The following is a 26,251-nucleotide window of genomic DNA, read 5'->3' as shown; positions in this document are numbered from 1 at the left end:
CCATATTAATGATCCAGATAAAATCTGAAATATATTTGATGAGTATTTTATATCTTCAGCTGTGAATCCAGTTAATAACACGGGTCTGACTCGGATGGTAAAGCCTTATCCTAGGCTGGAAACTGCTTTTGAATTTAAGGAAGTGAATGTGGAGGAAATAGGAAAAATAATAAATAACTTAAAGAATAAGCCTCATCTGGCTCGGATGGACTGAGTAGCTTTATAATTAAAAATGCAATAAGGAATTAGTTGGGATAATTACCCATATGATCAACAGTAGTATCAGGAAGCACACATTACCAAATATATTGAAGAAAAGTACAGTTAAACCTGTTCATAAAAAAGAATCGAAAGAAGAGCTATCAAACTTCAGGCCCATATCACTAATACCAATTTTCGGTAAAATATTTGAAATTGCATTGTTGACACAATTTATTGATGATTTCACAAAGAATAATTTACTAGGAGAAATGCAGCATGGCATCAGAAAGCATCACAGTACAATTACGGCAATTACCGAATTTCTCCACAAGGTGTATGATGCCCTGGATAAGGGAATGCAGACAGGAGGGATATTTCTAGACCTTACTGAAGCATTTGACTCAGTGAACCATGAGCTACTACTAAGCAAACTGGAAACTTACAATATAAATGCCACCTCCATACAACTACTGATCACTTATCTAACCAATCATAAGCAATGTACAAAGCTGAGTTACGAAATTAATGATCAGATCAAACATTTCCAATCCAGCTATGAAACAGTAAAACAAGGTGTACTTCAGGGCTCTGTATTGGACCCTTTCCTTTTCCTGGTCTACATTAATGATTTAGAGGCACCTCTAAGTGGCACAAAAAAGTAGACACTGACAAATGTAAATTTTTGGGGGTATACCTAGACGAAGATCTTAGATGGGTAGACCACATCAATTATGTATGCAATAAAATCTGCTGTTCACTGAACTTAATTAGCAATCTATCAAAATTAGTCTCTCAACAAACAAAAACTGCTTATTGTGGGACAATATTGCATGTATTAATTATGGAATAGAGGTATGGGGATGTGCTGCTGATAGACACATGAACAGAATCCTAACACTGCAGAATAGAGCAATCAGGACCTAGCATTGACTAGGATACGGAGATTCATGTAGGGAAATCTTTGTAGAACATAAATATCTAACAGTAGATTCCTTGTATCTGATGTAGGGAAACCTTTGTAGGACATAAATATCTAACAGTAGATTCATTGTATCTGTACAAATTAATAACATTCTTTGTGGACCATAAAAATAATGAAACTAAGTGCTCTGATGTGCATACCCATAACACAGGACAAAAAGATTGCTTCTTCAGAAACAGAACTAAACTAAAGACAACAGATCATAGTCCTTGGATTACTGGCCAGAAATAGAATAACAAACTGCCAAGTGCTGTAAGATGCCACAGAGGTAAAGTATTCAAATGGGAATTAAAATCATTCTTAACTCTCAAATGTTTGTACTCACTGAATGAATACTGATATTAAAATGTAGGCCTAACTCTTCTATCTATATGATGTACCTATTCAGAAGTGATTGTAATATACATTATTTTTGTAACAACATGCTATAAATTCAAATACCTATATTATGTAACAACTGTATGTTGCATTATGAAGTACTGTCACCAGTTGGTGACTATATGCAAAAAAAAAAAAAATAATAAATAAATAAATATTGCCACCAGAGACAGCTGTGAAGAGGCCCCATGTCAATAAATGGCCTAGACAATGTGATCAAGCAATTTGGAAAAGCAGATGAATTGTGTGGTACAGCATGGAGAGGGAGGCAGCCCATTTCCTTTGCAGTTGCTGTAGCTATAGCCAACTGTGCAGCACGATTCACATTCTGCAGCCAGTGCTCAAGCTGTATCATGAGAATTGTCTCTCTCCCTGGTATCCCTACAAGATTCAGTGTGTGGGCCAAATGAAGAGTCCTAAGATAGGCCAGAAAGCTGTGCCTTTATCCTTCATTTTTTGGCATGCATGATAATGGATGACGTGCCAGGGAATATTCTTTGGACATGCAATGCACATTTCACTGTGCATGGTGCTGTGAATGTACAGAACTATCGTATATGGGGTCCACTCTGCCACATGTTGTGCACAAACATCCACTGCACTCAGCTTATGTGACTGTGTGATGCAGTTTCACAAGCTCCTTCTTTCTTTTTTAGTTTTTTTTTATTAGTTTGCAGTAACTCCCACATTTTACCACGTTACTAGGCCTCTCCATCTCTGGTGGGAACTTCTCCAGCATTGGCTACAGCTGTTCATTGGGCACCTCTCGAAATATGCGCAATTAGCATGTTGCCGCAGAAACAGCATCATGCCTTTTGTCACCTTCCATCTCAGCCTGCTACATCATCAAGGATCATCCGCTAGCCATGGTGTCTGTTTCAGAATTGGCTGGTAGGAACCGCACCCCTTCCCTGTAGGGTGTCCCCAACACAGATGCACCCATAGATGCTGACAGCTTGCTGACTGGTGCCCATTTGAACCATGGTGGCTTAATTAGGCCACAGCCCAAGTGCTATACTTCACTTCAATATCTGCACCATAATAATCATGTTCTTGTAGTCTGAAATACAATTACCTTTGATTTACCCCTGAACAGAACGTGCACAGAAGGAGATAAGAGTGGTAATAATAGAGTGCCATCAATGAACAGTGCTCTGAAGTTAGAGAGTTTAGTACCAGTACCATGACTTTTCTCAGTGTATCATGGATGATAGAAGTGGAAACTGTACTTCATAGCCTGCTGAAATGCCAGTTGGAGAAGCTAGACACAGATAGAACAAATTCGGCACAAAAACAGTTCTATGTTGGGAAGGGTTTTGTAAGCACTTGTGGAATTCCAGCAGCATCCATAACCAGCCCACCTGCCGCTGTTCTCACCATACGAGAATCACCAGAGGACTAGGAATCATACAAGTGAAGAATTTGGAAAAGCTCTTCTGTTGCCTAGGATCAAGCCACAAACATATAGATTTTGAAACTTTCTGGCAGCTTGAAACTGGGTGCCAGACCAAGATTCAAACTCAGGGATCTTTGCCTTTCGTGGGCAATTGCTCTACTGTCTGAGCTACCCACACACGACTCATGCCCCATCCTCACAGCCTTACTTCTGCCAGTACCTCATCTCCTTTGAGTCTTGTTCCGTCACACAGTTTTAATCTGCGAGGAAGTTTCATATCCGCGCACACTCTGCTGCAGAGTGAAAATCTCATTCTGGAAACGTCCCCCAGGCTGTGACTAAGCCATGTGTCTGTAATATCGTTTCTTCCAGGAGTGCTAGTTCTGCAAGGTTTGCAGGAGAGCTTCTGTGAAGTATGGAAGGTAGGAGACAAGGTACTGGCAGAAGTAAACCTGTGAGGATGGGGCATGAGTCATGCTTGGGTAGCTCAGATAGTAGATCACTTGCTGTGAAAGGCAAAGGTCATGAGTTCGAGTCTTGGTGTAGCACACTGTTTGAATCTTCCAGGAAGTTTCATATCAACACACACTCTGCTGCAGAGTGAAAATCTCATTCTGGATATAGACTTTTATGTAAACTGGCTCCACTGTCTGAACACACTCTGTTGTTGTCTGAGGAAATGTGCAGTTTACTAACCACATTCCACCAGCGGCATGCGCTTGTGATTGTATCTAGGGTAGAATTTTATCAGTGTGATAAACACCCTAATCAGACATACAGGATGCGGGCGGCAGAACTGCACGGTCTTGGGTGAAAGTGTCATTTCGTCACTTCAAAACATAAGGAATCATATGCCAACATAATGGCTAGGGATGCCATTATCAGGTCTGCTCTGCATAAAGCAGCTAGACAGCAAGCTTTACAGTTTGATGGTTCATCACTTGAACAAGTTCTAGCTTTCGCGCAGGCTTTCAAAGTCTCGCATGCAGAAGGCCAGTAATTAGAAACATGGACGGATATTGCAGCCTGCCTGTAAACAGGCCTTAGCCGATGCACATGTTGCAGCAGGTAAACAGTTGCAACGGCATCTGCTTTCGTCTAACTCAGCAAGTCAGTCTTCTGCGATTCATTTTTGCAATAGCAAGAACAGCCTATAGACATAAACTTGATCGTTTCCAGCAGTTCCATTCCCAATAAATTGTTTATCACAGTGCCCATCAGTGCTTAATTGGTATGACTGCAAGTAGACACTGGTCTGGCACTTCACTTCTCAATATACAAACTTATTTGAAAATCAGTGCACCATGTCCAACGACTCAACACTTAGTTAACTATGATAGGCAAACCAGTCCTATCAATAGTTAATTCACAGTTGACACCAAGTGCAAAAGTGTTGTTCGGCAAATTACTTTTCTAGTAGAAGATAGCCGCTCAGCAGAAAAACTGTTTGGTCTGGACACTTTCACGACATTTGGTTTTACAATCACAAATACTGTTAGGTTGGTTTCAGATGAAGTAGCCTTCCAGAACTTAGAAGCATTGTGCAAGAAAGTTGCTGAACTCTTCTCTCCTGGATTTGACTGCATTAAGTGTTTCACAGCCCACATCTAGTTCTAACCTTCCGTTTGCCCTAACTTTTGCAGAGCATGTCCTGTCCCATTAGCTCTCCACAACCAGGTTAAAGAAGAGCTTGATAGACCAACACAATTTTATATCATTGAACTGGCTGTGTTTAGTCGATGGGAATGGAGTCATCAAGAAGCCAACTGGAAAATTGTGACTATTTGGTGACTTTAGAATGTCAATAAATGTACAGGCTCACATTGATTCATATCTGATACTACGTCTGGATGAATTAATGGCCGAAGTGTACCTGCAGCTTTCACTTGATGTAGAGTTGCAGCAGCTCCTGGTAGTCAATACTGCTTTCAGCCTCTTTAAATAGAGGTGCTTAGTATTTAGAATTGCCAATGCCCCCACCCTGTTTCATCCATTTCTTAACCAATTTTGCAAAATATACCATGCTGTATAAATTATCTTGAGGGCATCATAGTACCAAGGGGCATCTCCAGAGTCTGTGTACACTCCTTCACACACTCCGCAGTGAAGGTAAAAGTGTAACGTTGACAAATCTCAGTTCTTTCAGGCATCAGTTCAATATTTGGGACACGTAATTTTGCATGAAGGCATCAAACCAATGACCACTGTTGTGGAAGTGATCACAGCACTATCGTGGATGAAGAATGTCAAGGAACTGTCGTAATTTCTCAGGAGTGTTTCCTACCACAACAAGTTGATCCCCAATGCTTCAAAGAGTGCTCATCCATTGAACCAACTGCAAAAAGGGGGCACCCCATTTGCTTGGACACAGGATTGCAAAACTGCATTTCAAACATTGAAAACTTGCCTTTGCTCAGCCCTGTGTTTAGCTACATTTCAGCCTTGCGAACAGTTGGTAATGGTGGCTGATGCCTCAGACAACAGAACTGGATGGGCATGGGCAACCAATAGCTTATGCCTCCAAGACATCGACGTCAGCTCAAAGGAATTATTCCCAAATTGAAAAAGAGGCTTGGCCATTATATATGCACTTAAGAAATTTCACATCTTTTTGTTTGGGGAAGTTTCATATGATATGCTGCTCATTTCACTGTTCAGACCCTCATCACGGCACCCTGACAAAATGGCTCACCAGTTGCAGTGCTGGTCACTCTTCTTATGTAAATAGAATTATGAAGTTCATTTTCATACCATGGATAAACATGCAAATGCAGATACTATCTCTCAGCTACCAACAGGTCCTGATCTGTCATTTGCCAAAGAAGAGGGTCTATGTTTCTACGACATTGAGGAGGATGAGCTTTCAGTCAGTGCATTTCCCAATATTGGCGAATGCATGGATGCAGACCCTGTCTTACAAGACGTTTGTAGGAACTTTCTCTTGGTCAGGGAGAGGGGGTTGAGGGGGGGGGGGGGGGGGGAGCTCATGTCCTCTCTTGGACATGTGTGTGTGTGTGTGTGTGTGTGTTTGTCCTTAAGATAATTTAGGTGTGTAAGCTTAGGGACTGATGACCTTATCACAGGGTGTATAAGTCCCGGGAGATCCGGGAAAAATCCGGGAATTTTTTCATCCGGGAATTTTTTAGAATTCCAGGAAATTTTCATTGTTTTTTGCCTTCAGTTAAATTTTTGTAATATTGACTGGCAAGAACCAATACTCTAACAAAGGATATTATTGTATATCGCTATTTCAGAATAATACTGCAACAATAAAACATGAATGAGAGAAAAAACAAAAATAAAACTGAAATTGCAAAGGAAATGCGCCATATACAGCAACAAAACACAGTGCGTCTGCCAAGAGCAAAATGTGTCAAAGGCTTTCGGGAGACTATGCAATGTTTCGTAACAACAAATTGCCTCCGATGAGCGTGATGTCACAACTACTTACATTAAATTCGTTTTAGCAGTTACAAGCGGGGTCATGCGCAGGCGCAGTTGAGTAGTACCTTCTCCCGCTTCTGGCTACAGAAACGTGGCTGTTTGGCTGTGTAAGCAGTCACAGTAAGCAGCAAGATGCTACCGGGAAAAATACTATGGGAGAGCCCAAGCTGTCATATTCTTGCATGCAAAGCAGGCCCAGAACTAGGAGGGAGGGGGGGCAAATTCATACTATTGAGGGGAAAAACCTTGTTTCCCAAAGCGACTAGCATCCAGCGCACATTAGTCTATCGATTATTCATATGACTTTGAAACGCATCCCTGTCGGTTTTTTAACACATTCTAAGTTGATTTCTGAATGAATCGTAAGTTGATTTTTGAATGCGTGCAAAGTGTACATGATGCCTCTGTCAGGGGAATCCGTGTCGCATGTAGAAACAAACTTTCCTACAGACGAAAGGGGCTATACGAGCTGAGCGGAGTAAGGCCGAACGGATGAATGCCAACCGCTGTCTGATTGTGTGGTTGATTGGGTTTGCGAATGATGAGCGTTGTTATAATTACTAGTTAAATCCATGGATTCAGACTACAGGAGAGGAAATAAACAAATAACAGGTAAGAAAGATTACGTATTATCTTCTTGGTGTATCTAAGAAAATGAAATTTTCATAGAAATTTTTTGGCCAGATCGCTATACTAGTAAGGGCCAGTTGTAACAGTCCCCGGCTAGCAGCCGCTTTAAATTCTATTCTGGAAGAAGCGCGAAAAATGCGTTGTACGAATATTTAGCAACGCCTAGCCGGATAATAATCGCGGGATAACTAAACCGGTGATTCTGGCGGAGTTAGTGGAGTTAACCTGCGAATAAGCTTTGACATTGGCAGGAATAGTTACAGAATTAGTGATAACAAGACTGTTCGTTAGAACGAGGAAGGAGAAGAAACGGGGACATCACATAAATTATGGAACAATGTGACAATTCCAAGTTTGTATAAAAATTTCGCACTACTGCTTTTCGATCTCATACTTAAGAAACTGGAGCATGTGAATGAAGTGTGAAACTATTTCCTAACGTAAGGCTTTTTGCTTGTAGTAGGCGTAAAAGGAATTTGATATTGGTACTTTGTGAATTATATTCTGTTGTTACAAAAAAGACCGTTTGTGCCGAAACAGTCTCCTTTATTTGTTGTGTATTACAATTTTTGCAGTATTAGAAAGGCCTATTTTGTTTTATCTAGCAAAGTGTGACAAAATAGACGTAATCAGATCGGGAAATGACACCAGTCTTGGGTCCTATTTGCATTAACAGCTTTTTCAGTATTAGACGATGACATTTCGACTTTCCATGTAGCAAAACATTTGACGAACTTTGATGAGATAATAGATTCTTTGGCAGAAAGGAAAGCATGCCATGTAAAGCTGTAGCAATATTAGAGAGGAAAAAAAATTCTAGTAGCTAAGGATTGAAGAAATGTGTATCGTCTTACTTGTCTCATGTCCTTACTGTGTTTATGTATCCTATATTTAATTTTATGTCACACAAAGCAGCAAGTTGTTAGCGCTGATAGGGAATAAAGAGTGCATAAAAAGAGAGAGAGAGGGGGGGGGGGCAGGATGTTAAACTGGCCAGTTGTAAGCAAGAGTGGCACCACAGGACATTTTAATTTCCACTGTCGTGAATATGGATTGATGGCATCCATTACAAAATATACATGTTTCAATTCCACAGAGAGAAGTACAGTTATATGCAATAGAAGAATGCTGTGTGAGGAGGCGAGGCACTGCTCTTTGGCACACTTACGACCAAATAACATGTCTTACATTTCCTCAAACACAAGTTTTATGCATCAGACTCTTCAGAAAGAGGTCCACTTCAAAATGAACATATTTTTGAAAATTCGATTTTTTTAGTTTTTGACGTCCTATCTCAAACGCTCGAGGGAGTGGTGGGGTATTGCACCGGTTCGGAAATATCGTAGATGCGGGGCTGATGTGCAGAGCGGTCTGAGTTACATTGGGTAGTCTCCACGTCACCCGTGTTTACATTTAGTGATTTTGCTGTTTCCTCTTTGTTTACTGCTCTCACATCAAATGAAAACAAAACAGATTTCTGATTTCCACCTTTCTAACAGTCAAGCATTAATTGCCTTGCAGAACAATGAAGTTATTTTTGTCTGTTTGTTAAAGAAATTTTCTTTTTAATTCCACACACTGTTCGCTGCATTTCATGTGCATGTTTTTAACTTCTAGCACGTATGACATTATGCCATAATAAAGAACCAAACATGAGATAACGCAGTACTGGTACTCCAAGAAAATTTACATCCCAAAAACCACATTGAAAAACTTAATATCAGGTCGTGGCCTACTTAACTGGGAATATGGACATACAAATGTGCACATTTTAGTATGGGTCTCCAAATTCCTATGCTCTTGGAGTATCCTCGGATGTCTTGTTTCTTCTATGATATAATGTATGATCTATTAATGTTTTACATGTCCGAACATATGGGCTCCCTGCGACATCGTAGCTGCGCAAGCGCGGTGACGCCTGTCATCTGGCGCTCTCTGGCAACTGCGGAAACGAACCTATTTCTAACAGGTCGCGGGAAAATATTCCGAATGGTGGTTTGAAAAGCGTTACCATCAAAGGACCATTCTGACAGTTACAACGGAGCTACGTGCGATAATGTACAACGAATTTCTTAAATCACAGAGCGTTTGACTTTAATTTAAAAATCAACTCTTTGATGATGAGCCATTTAGATGAATTTAGAGCCCAGAAGATCAGACATTTAAGTCGTTATTAAAAATTTAACGATCACATTTGTGTGATATATCTTAAATTGTAATACGCGCATAAAAGACCAACATTGTACGTGAAAGCTTAGCTTCTCTTGCAGTGTATAAGTCTTACAAGCCAAAATTGTATGTGAAAGCTTTGCGTTTCGTTTAGCAACACTATGTATATTAATTTAAACCATTAACTTTTTCTGTTTGTGTGTTCGCGCTACTTAACAGTGATGTTGCTATTGGCTGACTACATCACGTGTCCTAAGCTCTGAATACCCACTGTTATGTGCTGGTGAAATCACGTGGCTTACAAGAGCGCATCACAGTCTCTATTTCAATGCTTCGGAAAGTAACATGCAGTGTTTGGTGGAATTCAAATTTATACTGTTGTAATACGAAAATATGCAGTGTACATGTTGCTGCACATCAAAGATCTTTCCAAAGCACATTTTTCCCCCTGTGTTTAGTTTTATTAAGTGCCGGGAAATTCTTCTCCTGTGTATAAAACCATAATCGTTCAAAAGTTAACAGGGAAAAAGTATGTTTTCATCCGGGGAAAAAGTGTATTTTTAACCCGGAAATCCAGGAATTTTTTGTCCACGTACACACCCTGTATCAGTTAAGTCGCATAAGATTTCACACACATTTGAACATTTTTTGGGAGGGAGAGGGAGGGGGGATAGGCTAGAGAAGCTGCTACAAAGGAAGGCAGATTTCATTTATCTGTGTTTTCAGCTGATTTTGGTAGATGGAGTTGTGCTCATGGTTATGGAATATGTGTCGTTGTGAATCGTCATCCCCCTCCAATTACAGAATGACATACTGCAGCTTCTCCATTCTGACCACTGGGAGGGTATCCAGAACAAAAAACGATGCCATGTATATACTGGCAAGGAATTGAAAAACACTTAGAGCCGATGGTACAATCATGCAACAGATGCACTGATCAGCAAGTGGCTCCCAAGATTCTCTAATCCGCAGCCCCATTGGGAATATGTCCACTAGAAACAGATTGGCTCATTCTGATTTATGCATATTCCCACTTCCCATATCTAGTCAGCCTCAGGTCTATGACAGGGGACACTGCCATCACGGCCTGATCAAAACTCTTTTCCATTGAAACTCCTCCTCAGAATTTTCTAACAGACAGTGGTTCCCAGTTTCTGTCGCAAATCTGTTGGAACTTGTGTGCTACAAGTGGCATCCAACATGTTTGGAATCCACCTTTTCACCCACAATTGAATGGTGAAGTTGAGCATCTGGTGGCACATTTAAATCTCAAAGTCTCAAGTACATTGATGACTGTTCAATGGAATATGCTATAAGTCAATTTTTAAGTTCTGACAAAGCCACACTCTTGCGTGAGAAAAGTCCAGCAGAGTTTCTCCGTGGCCACCAGCCGCACGCTGCTTCACCTGCTAATGCCAGCTCCGCTCCTGAGGCCAGTACAACCGGTGCTGAAATTCCTTCCCGGCCTCGGAGTCTGGTCACATGCATTTGGTCATCCCGCAACAATGGAGCACAAGGTTTCTATGCTGTAGTTGGGTGACAGATCTGTTTCCCACCACCTCAACCAGTTTTGCCTGTGCATTGCCGGACAGGGGCCACCGCCATCCCCTCCAGGTATTCCAGTGGCCCCACTGGTGAATGGATCCACTCCTGTCCTTTCTTGCTCACCTCTGGTCCTACACACCTGGGTACCCCCACCCTTTTCATTTCCCCGAACCACTCTCACTTTTTAAGAAGATGGTATTAGGTACCACATGATCCTGGACTTGGGGCAGATGACGACTGCATCAGCTTGGCCATCAGCAGTAGGACACTGTCTACTGTCACCCAGCAGCCCCCCACCACCCTACCCCATCGACCGCTCCCCCTGCCCCAGTGGCCCCTCTGAGCAGTCGCTCATCCCCTCAATGGCCACTGCGGCACCTGGGGTCTCCCACTTTGCAACCATTCCCGGTAGCTCCAGTGCTCTTACCATTCCGTGGCACAGTGCAGTCCAAAGATGTGGAGAAGCTGGTGCATCCCACGGCAGCCCAGCAGCACCCTGTTTCAAGCTCCTGCACCTCTGTCTGTGCAGTGTCCATCCCCCCTGTGGGCTACTTCCAGCCCTACAGCCCACAACCAGCAAGCAGGAGCTGGTGGTGTTTCCAGCATTTATTTATTTATATTTATACGTCAAGTTCCGTAGGAGCAAATCTCCAAGGTCATGGAACGTGTCAGTACATGAGATTACAACATAAAAGTAATAACAGACAAAATAAAATGTTTATGAACCCAAAAAAGTCAATCCATAAGTTTAAGTAAACACAGTCAACAATACAACAAGAATCAGCCTAATTTTTCAAGGAACTCTTCGAGAGAATAGAAAGAGTGAACCATGAGGAAACACTTCGTTTTGATTTGAAAGCTCTTCGAGTGCTGCTAAGGTTTTTGAACTTGAGTGGTAGCTTATTGAAAATGGATGCAGCAGTATACTGCACACTTTTCTGCACAAGAGTTAAGGAAGTCCAATCCAAATGCAGGTTTGATTTCTACCAAGTATTAACTGAGTGAAAGCTGCTTATTCTTGGGAATAAGCTAATATTGTTAACAGGAAATAACATCACTTACTGCGTGAACTGCTCATTTCTGAGCATGGGAAGAGTTACCTACCATACAACAATGTGAATGAAAATAAGCAAAGTAGGCTAATTGTTGTATCGAACAATCACTCACTTCATATACCGTTCAAATAGTAAAAATGGCAGTATTAAGTCTTTGAACAATATCCTGGACATGGGATTCTCCATGACAGTTTCCTATCTATCTGAACACCTAGAAATTTGAACTGTTCAGTTTCAATAATTATATGTCCATTCAGTGAAATTAAAATGTCAAGTTTTGTTGAATTGTGTGTTAGAAACTGTAAAAACTGAGTCTTACTGTGATATGGTGTTAGCTTATTTTCTGCAAGCCATGAACTTGCGTTATGAACTGCATTATTTGAAACTGAGGCAGTGTTGCACACAGCATCCTTTACTACCAAGCTAGTGTCATCAGCAAAGAGAAATATTTTAGCGTTACCCATAATAATATCATTTTCATAAGTAAGGAACAGGAGTGGCCCCAACACTGATTCATGGGACACACCCGCTTGACCGTACCCCACTCGGAACCCAATCTCAACATTGTGAATAATGACCTTTAGCTGTCTGTTGCTAAAGTAAGAGGTGAACCAATTATGAGCTACTCCCTGTATTCCGTAATGGTCCAACTTCTGGAGCAATATTTTGTGACAACACAATTAAATGCCTAAGTAGTTAAATCAAAAAATATGCCATGCATTCAAAAGCTTTTGTTTAACCCATCCAGTACCTCACAGATAAAAGAGAATGTAGCATTTTTACTTGTTAAATGACTTCTAAAGCCGAACTGTACATTTGATAGCAAATCGTGTGATATAAAATGGTCAATTATCCCTACATACACAGCCTTTTCAATAACTTTAGCAAACACTAATGGCATAGAAATGGGTCTAAAATTTTTTACATCATCCCTTTCTCCCTTTGTACCAAGCAGCTTTACTACTGAGTACTTTAATCATTCAGGAAACTGACCATTCCTAAAGGAAAAATTACAAATATGGCTAAATACAGGGCTCACGTGTGCAACACAGCACTTCAGTATTCTGCTAGGCACTCCATCATATCCATGTGAGTCCTTAGTACTCAGTGATTTAATTATTGACTCAATATCCATCTTGTCCGTTTCATAGAGGAGTATTTCAGACGTCAATCTCGGAAAGGCATTTACCAAGAGAGTTATATGATTTTCTGTAGAAGCTAAAATTTTAATTAATTCACCAGCAATGCTCAGAAAATGATTGTTAAGTACTGTACATATACTGATATTATTAACAGAAATATTTTTACTATGAACTGACTTTATATCGTAGACCTTGCGCTGCTGAGCAGCCACTTCCTTCACAACTAACCATATGGTTTTAATTTTATCCTGTGAATTAGCTATTGTGTTTGCTTACCAATTATTCTTTGCCTTCCTAATAACATTTTTAAGCACCTTACGGTACTGTGCACCGGACAGTGCATTCTTGGGGGCCCACCAGCCATTCTCAATACAGAGATGACACCTCGCAGGTCTATGACATGTACAGTGACTTCTGCTTGTCATAAGGGCCTCCTTGTGTAATGTGATTCTAACTATGCAAGATGGGTGACACCATATGTCACTTTCCAGATGAAAGAAATGGTTTGAGAAACCTTTGGTAATGACCACATCACCTCTAGGCATTTTAAAGAAGTGTAGCTTCCAGATCCTCCGACCAACTCCATGTGACTCCTGAAGGTTGGGGATATCTGAAAGATGTTACCTCATTAATCAGGGATGTATCTATGCTCTTCCTGATCTGAAGGAAAGCATACAACAACATATCGCTCTGATTACACCAGATATGTTGCGAGCAACTGTCGACAGTGTCGTGTTATGGATGCAGCATGTTAATGAGTTGGAAAGCTATATTGAACACATGTTGTAAATTGTGACGATATCCTAATAAATGTGCCAGAAGTATGTGTTACCATGTGTTTGATAATTCCTACCCTTTTCTGTACCCACACAACATTCTTACTGCTTACAGCGCCATATTTTCCACTTGCTGGCAGTAAGTGGAACTATCGATTAATGAATATACCTACAATGTTTCAGCAATCTGTGATGCTGATGCCTCATATGCCCACACTGCAGTGCTCAGAACACTCAGTCTGGTTAAAACCAAGTTGTACAAAGCAAAATGCATATGTTGCTTCTGTTCATTCTTCTGTTAACATTATTCTTAATCTTACTGCCTGTCTTATATCATTTTTGTGTAGCTCACTCCTTCCCCCCACCTCTCCCCTCCAACACCCATCTATCTCTCTTCTTATAATGCTGATTTCCCTCTGTCTATCCTCTGTCTGTTCCCACCATTCAGTTGATAAGCTTATTAGAGCTTGACCACAGATTTTACAGACATGTCTCAAAGTTATTAATGTTACCAATACGTGCTAAGCAACACTCTCCTTTGAGACATCAGTTGCTTAACTTTAGGACAGCTGTTGATGTCCATTGCTACTTGCCCACTAAAAAAAATCTACAATATTTGGCAGATTAAGCTTTTCATTTGTGCCAGCCTGTTTTGTAAATGGATGTAGTGGGGTGCTGGATGTAGCAGGGTGTAATAAATTGGACATTATTTTCACAATGTATACAAGAAAAAAATTGCTGCCTGTTGTGTTAGAAACCTGAAAATTATTCCCTGCGCCCTCCAATGGAAATCATTTACCATAATTTTGTAGTTATATTTTCATGATTTGATTTCTGTACTGCACATAATAGTTTCCTCTTTTGATATTTCTTTACATTCGACAATTTCGAATTAGTGAAATAAATTAATGGCAGTTTGTCTCTTCTCTGTTTTGTACAATCAACTTACTCATCTCAATTTCATTGGCATTGTGGACTATAAGAGATCTTAACTCACTTGTGTCCTTGATTGTTTTCATTGATGTAGACCACATTATTTCAGAGGTAACATTACATGCCATCATTTTTTTCAGCTTGAACTTCTGGGTCCTGGCCTTGTTAGAAAAGATAGACGAGTGGTTTCTTTAGACGGACAGTCAGAACCAGAACCTACTGTTTTTATTGAGCCAGTTACTATGCTGCCTAATGTTATAGAATTGTATTATTATAGCAGTGCATTACTTCCATTCTTTGCTGTGGAAGGTACAATAGGTGAGTAAGTCTCGCACATTGTAATTACATGCTGTTGTGTCAAATTAACATAGTGTTTTCAATATTTAGTTACTGTACTGTTATCTTTTTAAGGTTCTGCCCTTTGTTCTCTCATACAATGGGAGTGTCAGTCACCACAAACGAAACAGATATCTGAAGAAGCTATCATACTGCGGGCGTATGAACTGTGTAATATACTTCAATTTGAATTCATCTTCTGCAAACCTTGTCAGATGCTGGAAAACGTCATCATTGACAAGCTAGACAATTTCAAGTACAAAGATATTTTGTCACAGGATATAGTAAGTTTGTTTTACTTGTAACATTGTGTCATTAGAATAATTAAAGTTAATGGTTTCATTATTTTTACATGTATAATATCATTGTAACCCACTGATCTAACACTGCACCTGCAACCAGCCCTCTTCCTTTGCTGGCTTTTTGTAATATTGCTACGTGGAATATCACCTTCACTTCTTCTCTTCCTTCCCCCTCCCCCTCCTTTCCTCCTCCCTCACACACACAGAGGAAGGAAGGGATGGATGGATGGATGGATGGATGGACCTTCACTTCTTCTCTTCCTTCCCCCTCCCCCTCCTTTCCTCCTCCCTCACACACACAGAGGAAGGAATGGATGGATGGATGGATGGATGGAAGGAAGGAAGGAAGGAAGGAAACACAACATTCTCCTCCACACCCAACCTCCTGTGCACCATGGATGCAGGGCAACAGGCTTTTATCATATTCCTAGACCAACAAAGGTTTGAGTAAATAGAACAGGTATAAACAGTATCTCATCTGTGGTGAGCAGTAATCTAGAACAGTATGCAAATGACACTATTGTGCGCAAGAAAGTGAAAGCGATCAGTGAACCTAGGGGATTCAATGTAACTTAAATATAACTTCAGTTTGATTTATTAGTCTTTTCCACTGATTTTACTTGTATTAACTTTACTTATGTTTTGACCACACTTTTATCTTTTATCAACCTTATGCATTTTGACTCTCTGTCATTTTCAAAGGCTACAAAAGTATAACATAAAATTGGCATCAGGCGATATGACAATATGATACATTTCGCCATTGATAAGAGACATGTTATAACAACTAGAATGTGGCTTCCTAGCTTACCATTGCTATGTCAGTCACATAAAAACATTACATCACATCAATTCTTGTGCACGAGAGAAGTGCAAACTGCTACCAAGTGAAAATTTTGGAAGCCAAGTGGACTAAAGCGGGAGGTGGCATTCAATACTTGGTACACACTGCAATTTGTTTCTGTTTACAATCACAATTTTCATTGTGTCAACCTATAAAATAATTTCATCAATCAATATGGGAATTACTTACAATGTTTTACAAAAGATATTACAGGGTGTACATAAAGTCTGGGAACACTCAATTATTTGTTGCACAAGAGCTAAACATTGTACAGATGTCATATATATTGCATTTTGAAGAGAAACGTTGAAAGTTTACAAACATTCTATATGCGTGCCATGAGTGAGCCATCAATACGGTAATCGAATTCTTGCTATACCTGTCCCAGCATGGCATCGTCGACTGTGGCAGTTGCCTTCTCTTTGCTGGGCCCAAGCAAACCGACATAACGAATTTGTTGTGACAGTAGTAAATGGCCTTCCTTGTTGGTGGTTTCTTACCATACTTGGTTCTAAACATCCGTTGGACAGCTGTAGCACACTTGCTTTTGTCGAACTCCAACACACAGAAAGCTCATTCTGCACCTGAACTCGTCATGTTTGTGACTAGCGTTAACAAACTACGCTGTGGCAGTATACATGGGAGGGGGGGAGAATCTTTCAGGGTTTCTCTTCAAAATGACATATGTATGATATTTGTACAATGTTTGGTTCTTGTGCAATAAATAATTAAAGGTGTTCCTGGACTTCGTGTACACCCTGTACTTTACCACCTCCCACTTCAACAACACACATACATTGTTTGAAAATAAGTTACACCAAGCAAGTTTTTTATTCATAATTCATTTCTTTTTGTAAATAATGGACTAATGTATAAAACAACATGTTACATTTTTCTTTTTCTAATACATTGGAAGGCCGCACTGATTGGCGCTGGGTTCAACTGTCAGTTAACAAACAAGTCTTTTGTTTTATTTACAACTTAGAGCACATAAATTACTACCATTGATTAAAGTTTATAAATATTTAATGAAAGTTAAAATTATATAGATTACTAGAGACTTGTAAGGGAACTGATTAAAGCTGACATAAGTAAGATACCGTACATCAGATAAAATCGTTTTTGTAAATAAAAAAACGTAGCTCGCTATGTCGCAGTTAGGAGGAGGGGTCAACGGGAAATATTAATCAAAACATATTAAAAAATCCTGTAAAATCGTTTGGAAATATTGTGACTACAAATGTTTATAAAATGACAACCTAAATAAAATAATGTAGAAGTGTTCTGAAACAGCTTTAGTAGTGCTTTTGTCAAAAATTTTCAACTTGTGCCATGCTGCATGAGGCACTGAGCAGATGCATATGAATACTTTATCAGCATACTTAAGATACCGTATGTGGTTGTATGGCCATAAAACTGTTTTTCTGTGAATAACAAGCATTGTAGAATGTCATGACGTAAATCAAAAATGGGGAAGCGGTACTCATATTTATCTTGGCATATTAAAATCTTATAAAACTGTTTGCAATACAGAAACTATGAATGTTTATAAAATGACAACTTTTAAATAAAGTAATAAATATAGGTTGCGAAACAGTTATAATAGAGCTGCTGTCAACAGTTTTCAAGTTGTGCCATGCAGTATGAAGCACTGTGCAGCCACTTATGAATACAATATGACTGACATAGCAAAGGTAGGCTAGGAGGTCACATTCTAGTCATTGTAACATGTCTCTTATCATTGCTGAAATGTATTATATTTTCATATCGTCTGATGCCAGTTTTATGTTATATTTTTGTAGGCTTTGAAAATGATGGGAAGTCAAAATGCATAAGGTTGATGAAAAATAAGTGTGGTCAAGACGTAAGTTATTGAAAGTGCATCCAAATGACCGCGCCGTCTTGTAGCATTTTCATAAAAATTGCAGCTTTGCCGCTGAGGCAGTTAATTAATGTGAAGCGAAGTGTTTCATTCCACACCTTTGGCCGGTTTCAACTGTTTGCTGAATTTCAAATGCATGTGTCATCTTCCGGCACATATGGCATTATGCCATAATAGAGTACCAAACATGAGATAATACACTACTGGTACTCCAAGAAAATTTGCATCCCAAAGAGTACACCGACAAGCTTAATATGAGGTTGGACCCTACATCTTTGTGAATCTGGACATACGGCTACGCACTTTAAGCTGAATTATACATTTTAATATGATTTACAAAATTCCTATGTTCTCGGAGTATCATCTGATGTCCCATTTCATTTCTGACGTAATGGAAGCTCTCTTAATGCTGTATACATATGAACATACGGGCTTCCTACTACATCTTGGTAGTTGTGCACGAGCAGTAACGCCTGTTTACTGGTGCTCTGTGACAGTTGCTGGAACGAATTCTAACAGGTTGTGGGAAAATACTGTGAATGGTTGTTTGAAAAGCCTTACTTTCAGATTAAACTTCATTTGACGCAAGGTGAATTATGTGGCATGCGAGAATGTTCATTGAATGTCTTAAATCAAGGACTGTTTGACTCTCTTTTGAAGATTCCAGCCACTTAGAAGAATCTCAACCCCAGAAGACCAGACACTTAAGTCATTATTTAAAATTTTACTGGCACATTCGTGTGATGTATCTTAAAGTAACACACACATAAAAGACCAATATTATATGTGGAAGCTTAGCTTTTCTTGTCGCTGCACTATGTGTATTAATTGAAAGCATTAACTTTTCCTGTTGATGTGTTTGCAGTTCTTAACAGAGATGTTGCTATTGGCTGAGTATATCACATGTCGTCTGCTCCGAAGATGTGATATTATCGGCTGACGACATCACGTGACATGAGCTATGACTGGCTTACAAAAGCGCATCACAATCTCGATTTCAATGTGTTTTAACATGCTGTGTTTGGTGGAACTTGAATACATACTTTCATAATATGAAAATACGCAGCATACATACTACTGCACATCGAAGATCTTTCCAAAACTTTTTTTTCTGGGGTGTAGGGGTTGTTTCTTAAAGTGCCTGCAAATTCTACACCAGTGCATAAATCCTTAACCATTCAAAGGACTAGTAAGTTTTACAGTTCTGGCAGAAAGTTTACTGTCATTTAAACACCCAGAAAAATGTGTATGCTTTAACCAGGAACCACAGGAATTTTTTTTCCTTGTCCGTGTATGCACTATGTATCAACTTTACCTCTCTTGTTGAATAAATACAATCTCTAACCAGCCAATATTAGGCTGTCTTCATGGCACTAAACAGCTTGGCAGCTGGCAGCGTTGTTGAAGTACCAGGGTTCACTACCATTGATGCAACCCCCACTGTATCTTCCATGTGATGGTACTGTGGAGGATTGGGATGCATATGAAAAACATCTTCTGCAACATTTCCAAGCTTTTGGTGGCACTGACTCCAACATGTGTTAGGCTTTCTTTCTGTCATGGATTTCTCCTTGTATTTGTCATATTTTGTGTTACCTAGTCCTCCTCGGGAACTTGGTGAAATGTCAGCTGCTCTCTAGTTATTGCAAACACACTTTTGTTATTACTGCTTGCATTGAGTTCAAACATTGTCAAAAGCATCGACAACATATGTACAAAGGTAATTTCACAGGCTTAGTCATTGTTGCCAGTTTGTTACTGAAGCTCACCTGTATCCTATGCTGTTTCAGTGGCTCATGATGGTATGATAGGCCCGGACACTGAAAGAGAAGTTCATGAACATGCATTAAAATGTGAAAATACCTCTCTCACAGAGATTGTGAACATTGCCTGATCTTTTGAAGCATTTAGGGAAGCAGGGAATGAGATAGAAGCTTGGTTTGAAGTAGCTGCCATTGCATCTCCTCCTCAGCCACTATTGGTTAGCTCATGTGGGGGAGCCATGCAGTCATGGTCTCCATATCACATGGGGCAGTGCAGTGTTAAACAGCAGCAGCAGTTACCACCACAACAGTGGTCATGTGCTCCTCTCCCATCGTACCCTTATTGCTTTGTTCAACATAAGTGGGTCATGTGCCCAAAGCATTGGGTGATGTACAGCTGTTAAAAAAAATATTGCACCCATATGTAACTCTCACCCTCATTCTTCAGACATTAACAGGGATGTGAGCAATGTTTCTCGAGTGATGTTAGCCCCAAACAAACTTTATATTGAAGTATATGTTATGGACAAGATGTTAAAAATGCAATTAGACAAGGGTGCAACAGCCACTTTAAGTTATCAAAACGTATGTGGATCTTGGATGACTGGCATTGTCCCCTGTTTCTTGTTGATTAGTGAATTACAGTAGACAACAAAGACCCATATTATGATATTATGACAGTTTTCTACTACCACAGTGAATAAAGCAGTTGTTTGACCTTTCTAACGGTGGATGATGCCAACACTAAAAACTTATTTGGGTTAGATGCCTTCAAAACTTTTGGCTTCTTTATTTCTGGCAAAGTGCATCTGATATTGGATCAAGTTCCATACCATCATCTGGATGCTCTATGCATCAGTGTTTTCAGATGTTTTAAGATGTGCTACCAATTTCAAGGATCACGTCACAATGAAACCAACAGTGCTTTCCTGTTTTTTTCATTCCTGCCCAATCTCCATTGCTTTACAGGATCAAGACAAAGCGGAACTCCATAAAGTTATGTCATTTGGTGTAGACTGTAAATTCACAGTCTGTTATTGATACCTGTCCATTACCCCGTGAGGATGAACTCCTAACATGGCTTTCCGGGGGCCAGTAATTTTTCCAAAATAGACTTATCAGAAGCCTGTTTTCAAGTGCTTGTGGATGATGATTCCAGATGTATCCTTTTTGTGAATGCCCCCTTCTGGCTATATTGATCCAACATGTGACATTCAATGTCGGTAGCACTGTTATTTTCCAAAAATTTGTGGAGCAACTCACAGGCTCTGTGCTGGGGTACGTCAACTGCCTAGATTATACTGTGGTCTTTGGTTCCCAAAGAGAACAACACTTAAAGAAACTTCGTACCTTGTTCACAGTGCTACAGGCCACCAGTTTGAAAAAGGTAACTTGGACAAATCACAATTTTTCCAGCCGTGTTATTATCTGTCTCGATTTCGAAGTCTCGTGCTGACATCAAGCCATTACGCCAGCGTGGTGACACCATTACGGTTTTGCTGCACTCTACCAATGTCAGAGTTGCAGGGATTTCTCAGAAAGATTGTGTGCTACCATAAATTTCGTCCTGATGCAGCCACGGTGGCCCAGCCCCTTCAAGCTCTCTTATATAATGAAGTTCCTTTTCACTGGTCATTCATCTGCGAGCATGCTTTTTACCCTGCTGAAGTCCAAATTACATTCCGCACCTTGCTTGGCTACTTTCAGTCCTGGCCGACATCTAATTTTGGCCACAGACACCTGGTGGTGTGGTCATGCAGCCATTCCTCCACACAAATCCAAGGACAGCTCTGAATGCACTGTTACGAATGCTTCCAAAACTCTAGATCACAGTACTACTCCCAGATAGAAAAAGAAGCCATTGCTATTGTAAAAGCACTCAAAAATGGCATGTTTTCCTCTATGGTTCTAAATTTAATTTGATTACTGATGAAAAACCTCTGGTTTCTCGTTTCCATCCATTGGCGTCTCTTTCAGACAAAGCAGCAGTTTGTCTGCAATATATAATGCACTAATGCAGATGCTCTTTCTCAGTTGCCGATTGGCCCTGATTCAGCATCTGATCAGGATGAACTGTTATGTATCCATTTAGATATTGAAGCCCAAAACACCGTGGGTGGTTTTCCCATTACCAGTTCTCAGATTTTGGCAGCTGTTGCGGCCAATCCTGTCTTACGTCATGTCGTTCAATTTGTCCAACATGGCTGGCCAGATAAACTACCAGCCTGAGTGTTGGATCCTTTGCATAATTAATATGCTCTCCAACACCAACTCTCAGTTCTTGATGGTTTGGTGCAGTTGGCTACTGAAGAGTTACTATCAAGAGTTTGATCCTGTCCACATTCAGTGGGGCATCATGTGTTTTGGCTGAGTATTGACGAGGAGATCATGCATGTTGTGTCGGCCTACCCACAGCGCACCACCCATCAGGCAGTGCCATGGTCCCCTCTTTCCCTCTTTCCTGATTCCCAGAGGCTCTGAGAGCATATTCATCCTGTGCTGATTCTGCAGGTCCATTCCTCGACTCCTTTCGGATTGTTGTAGTTTATGCTTTCTCAGAGTTTCTTTATATGGTTTGTTGCCTGTCCGCATCCACGGCGGCTACAGTCTCAGCCCTGGCAAAGATTAGGTGCTTGTGATGGACAACATCTCAAAATTAGTGTCTGAAGACACTGGAGATTTTTGCACAAAGAGTGACATTTGGCATTTGGCATGTTATGGTCATTCCATTTCATCCTCAGTCAGTTAATAGGGCAGAGTGGCTGCTCTGTACTTTCAAAACTCGGATGGAAAGATGCATCACACTACCTTCTCCCGAGGTAGCCCTCTATAGGTTTGTGAGATACTACAGGTTAACTCCCATTGGTGACTGTAGCCTGGCAGAGCTGCTGCATGGCCACCAGTCTTCTATGCTGCTTCATCTGCTTTGGCCAATGCCCAGCCAACTGCCAGCATGCACATCTTAGCGGTTCCATCCAGACTCCATTGACTGGGTCTGAATGTCTGGCTGGTTCCCTAAATGGATCCTGGCAGTTATTCATAACTGCTGAGGCTGCTGCCTCTGAGTTGTTCGCACTTCAAATGGCTTTGTGTCCTGCCACTACGACCAGCTCCGCCCGTGTTTGACCGACAACACGTCAGGGACACCACTGCTCTGCAGGCACCTCCAGCACCCTTTCTGGTCCCCTTCAGCTCCTGCGCCATCTTCATTATGTGGTCCACCACTGCTGGGCAGGGTAATTAATGCCAGTCCACCTCCATTTCCATGGCCCACTGTCACCGCTGCGCTTGTCTTCCCAGCTGCCTCCAATGGCAAGTACCTACCTGGAGATAGACATGGATATGGCACCTCCATCACAGATGCTCCTTTACAGTTTCTTGCAGTGGAGTGGGCATCACACTTGTTCACACCTGTGCCATTTCAGATCATATTCTCACGTGATGGCACGGTGGCTTCTCCAACAGCCATCCCTTTCCAATGATGACAGGGATATCTGCATGGTGATCAGTTTTCCTCAAGGGGGAAGAAGTGTTGTAACCATATATGACGTGCCCCCATAGTTGAACAGCGTGTGCCTCCATGGCCAGCCTAAAGAGGCTGCCTCACAGTGGCACAGACAGTGCATCTGTGTTGCGCCATGTGCAAACAGGCATATATAAGCTGGTGCATCAGGCCTTCAGCTGCTGTAATGTTTGCGTGACTGTTGAACACTTCCGTGTTAGACTGTGCATTAATATAACCCATTTTTTGTATGTTGTAGTTACTACATCATCATTCAGCATGGCTGTATTTTTCGTTTATGTGGAAGCGAATTAAAATGTAGTTGGTGGGAATTCCAATATTGTGTTTGTGCAATGAATGATTGCTTGTATTGGTGCTATGCACTTACAGCCTGGTGGGGTGGGTGTGAGTAACAGACATAATGAAGGGGTGGCACATGGAGGTACATCCATAAACAGGTAAGTAGAACATTAGGGCATACATTCAGGGAGAGAGAGAAAGGGATATTACAAGGAGGAGATAAATAACCCATACTGGGAGGAGGAAATATGGGAATATTAGAATGGCTGGGCTGGATCAATAGAAATGCAACACAGATCAAGGAACTAGTATGGGGGTAGGAGCATGAAGTGGAGTGAGAACAGGGTTGGGGAGTCTCTCCTCCACCTACTTTCCAATCCCATTGCTCTCCCTCCTGTAACCCGTTCCAATCTTCTCTTGTTTAGATACAACCTTACCCCACATATCTGGGAGTTGGTCTGCTTAGGTATTTGAAGCAACAATGTGTCAACTTCTCACCATAAAATATGCACAACGGACATCATCTCGCATAGGCTTTGCGGCACTACTTGTTGCACAGAAGCGAACACTGAAAAACTTTGTGTCACCAATTGTTGCACCAAAGCGAACACTGAGCTTTACGACTTCTCCGGAGTGCAATAAAGTACACTGCACCTGTACGGCTGAATGTGCATGTATGAAGTCGTGAAACCCAACTCAACTCTACAATGCTAATGCACTGTGGTGGGGTGGGCAAACATTCCACGCAGCTTGTGAATGCATGGTGCTGCACATAAGCATTTCTTCCTGACAAGCATAGACTGGGGCAGTCCCCGAGGCATGATGGCAGGTCTCTGGCAGCTGAGGCCAATAGTACACTCCTGTAACCAAAGTTGATGAGAAGTGATCACTATATAGTATACATTATATTAAAGATGACAGAAAATGCTGTGTCATCAAATAAACAAAGAATTGAAATTATTTAAAAAGTATAGGATTGTCAACATATAGGTGGGATGCTGAGTAGCTGATAGGCACAACAAAAAGACACACAATTATAGCTTTCGGCCGTTAAGACCTCCTTCAGCACCCCCCCCCCCCCCCCCACACACACACACACACACAAAACTGCAGTCTCAGGCAGCTGCAAGCAGCAGCACCAGTGCATGATGGTAGTGGCAGCTGGGTGGGGGTAAGGAGGAGGCTGGAGCAGGGAGAAGAATGGATAGTAGGGTGGGGGGGGGGGGGGTGGACAGCGAAGTGCTGCAGGTTAGACTGAGGGCAGGGGAGAGGTGGGGAAGGAGGAGGGGGGAAAGTAATGGAAAAGAAGAGAAATAGAGAGACTGGGTGTGGTGGTGGAATGACGGCTGTGTAGTGCTGGGATGGGAACAGGGAAGAGGCTGGATGGGTGAGGACTGTGACTAATAATGGTTGAGGCCAGGAGGGTTACGGGGAAGTAGGACGTATTGCAGAGAAAGTTCCCATCTGCACAATTCAGAAAAGCTGGTGTTGGTGGGAAGGATCCTTATGGCACAGTCTGTGAAGCAAGCAGTCATTGAAATGAAGGATATTATGTTTGGAAAAGTGTTCAGCAATAGATTAGTCCACTTGTTTCTTGGCCACAGTTTGTCGATGGCCATTCATGTGGACAGATAGCATGTTGGTTGTTGTTGTGGTCTTCAGTCCTGAGACTGGTTGGATACAGCTCTCCATGCTACTCTATCTAATGCAAGTTTCTTCATCTCCCAGTACCTACTGCAACCTACATCCTTCTGAATCTGCTTAGTGTAGTCATCTCTTGGTCTCCCTCTACGATTTTTACCCTCCACGCTGCCCTCCAATAATAAATTGGTGATCCCTTGATGCTTCAGAACATGTCCTACCAACCGATCCCTTCTTCTGGCCAAGTTATGCCACAAACTTCACTTCTCCCCAATTCTATTCAATACTTCCTCATTAGTTATGTGATCTACCCATCTAATCTTCAGCATTCTTCTGTAGCACCACATTTCGAAAGCTTCTATTCTCTTCTTGTCCAAACTATTTATCGTCCACGTTTCACTTCCATACATGGCTACACTCCATACAAATACTTTTAGAAATGACTTCCTGATGCTTAAATCTATATTCGATGTTAACAAATTTCTCTTCTTCAGAAACGCTTTCCTTGCCTATGACAGTCTACATTTTATATCGTTTCTACTTCGACCATCATCAGTTATTTTGCTCCCCAACAAGCAAAACTCCTTTAATACTTTAAGTGTCTCATTTCCTAATCTAATTCCCTCAGCATCACCCGACTTAATTCGACTGCATTCCATTATCCTCGTTTTGCTTTTGTTGATGTTCATCTTATATCCTCCTTTCAAGACACTATCCATTCTGTTCAACTGCTCTTCCAAGTCGTTTGCTGTCTCTGACAGAATTACGATGTCATCGGCGAACCTCAACATTTTTATTTCTTCTCCATGGATTTTAATACCTACTCCGAATTTTTCTTTTGTTTCCTTCACTGCTTGCTCAATATACAGATTGAATAACATCGGCGAGAGACTACAACCCTGTCTCACTCCCTTCCCGACAACTGCTTCCCTTTCATGTCCATCGACTCTTATAACCGCCATCTGGTTTCTGTACAAATTGTAAATAGCCTTTCGCTCCCTGTATTTTACCCGTGCTACCTTCAGAATTT

At 41.1% G+C, this 26,251-nt stretch overlaps 1 protein-coding gene across 6 annotated transcripts in view; it reads left to right on the top strand.

Annotated features, from left to right (window-relative positions):
- The window catches only part of LOC126356100 (glycerol-3-phosphate acyltransferase 1, mitochondrial), a 387,533-nt gene that overhangs the window by 306,580 nt on the left and 54,702 nt on the right, over positions 1 to 26,251 (top strand). For all 6 annotated transcript variants that reach the window (XM_050006796.1, XM_050006798.1, XM_050006795.1 and 3 more), the window contains 2 exons: positions 14,792 to 14,969; positions 15,063 to 15,271. In XM_050006796.1, the coding sequence (XP_049862753.1) occupies positions 14,792 to 14,969; positions 15,063 to 15,271 (387 nt within the window). The remainder of the gene's footprint in view (positions 1 to 14,791; positions 14,970 to 15,062; positions 15,272 to 26,251) is intronic.

Source organism: Schistocerca gregaria, chromosome 3, assembly GCF_023897955.1.
Source record: "Schistocerca gregaria isolate iqSchGreg1 chromosome 3, iqSchGreg1.2, whole genome shotgun sequence".
Taxonomy (NCBI): Eukaryota; Metazoa; Arthropoda; class Insecta; order Orthoptera; family Acrididae; genus Schistocerca; species Schistocerca gregaria.
Note: the sequence above shows the minus strand (reverse complement) of the source record. Positions and strands in the feature narration are given on the sequence as shown.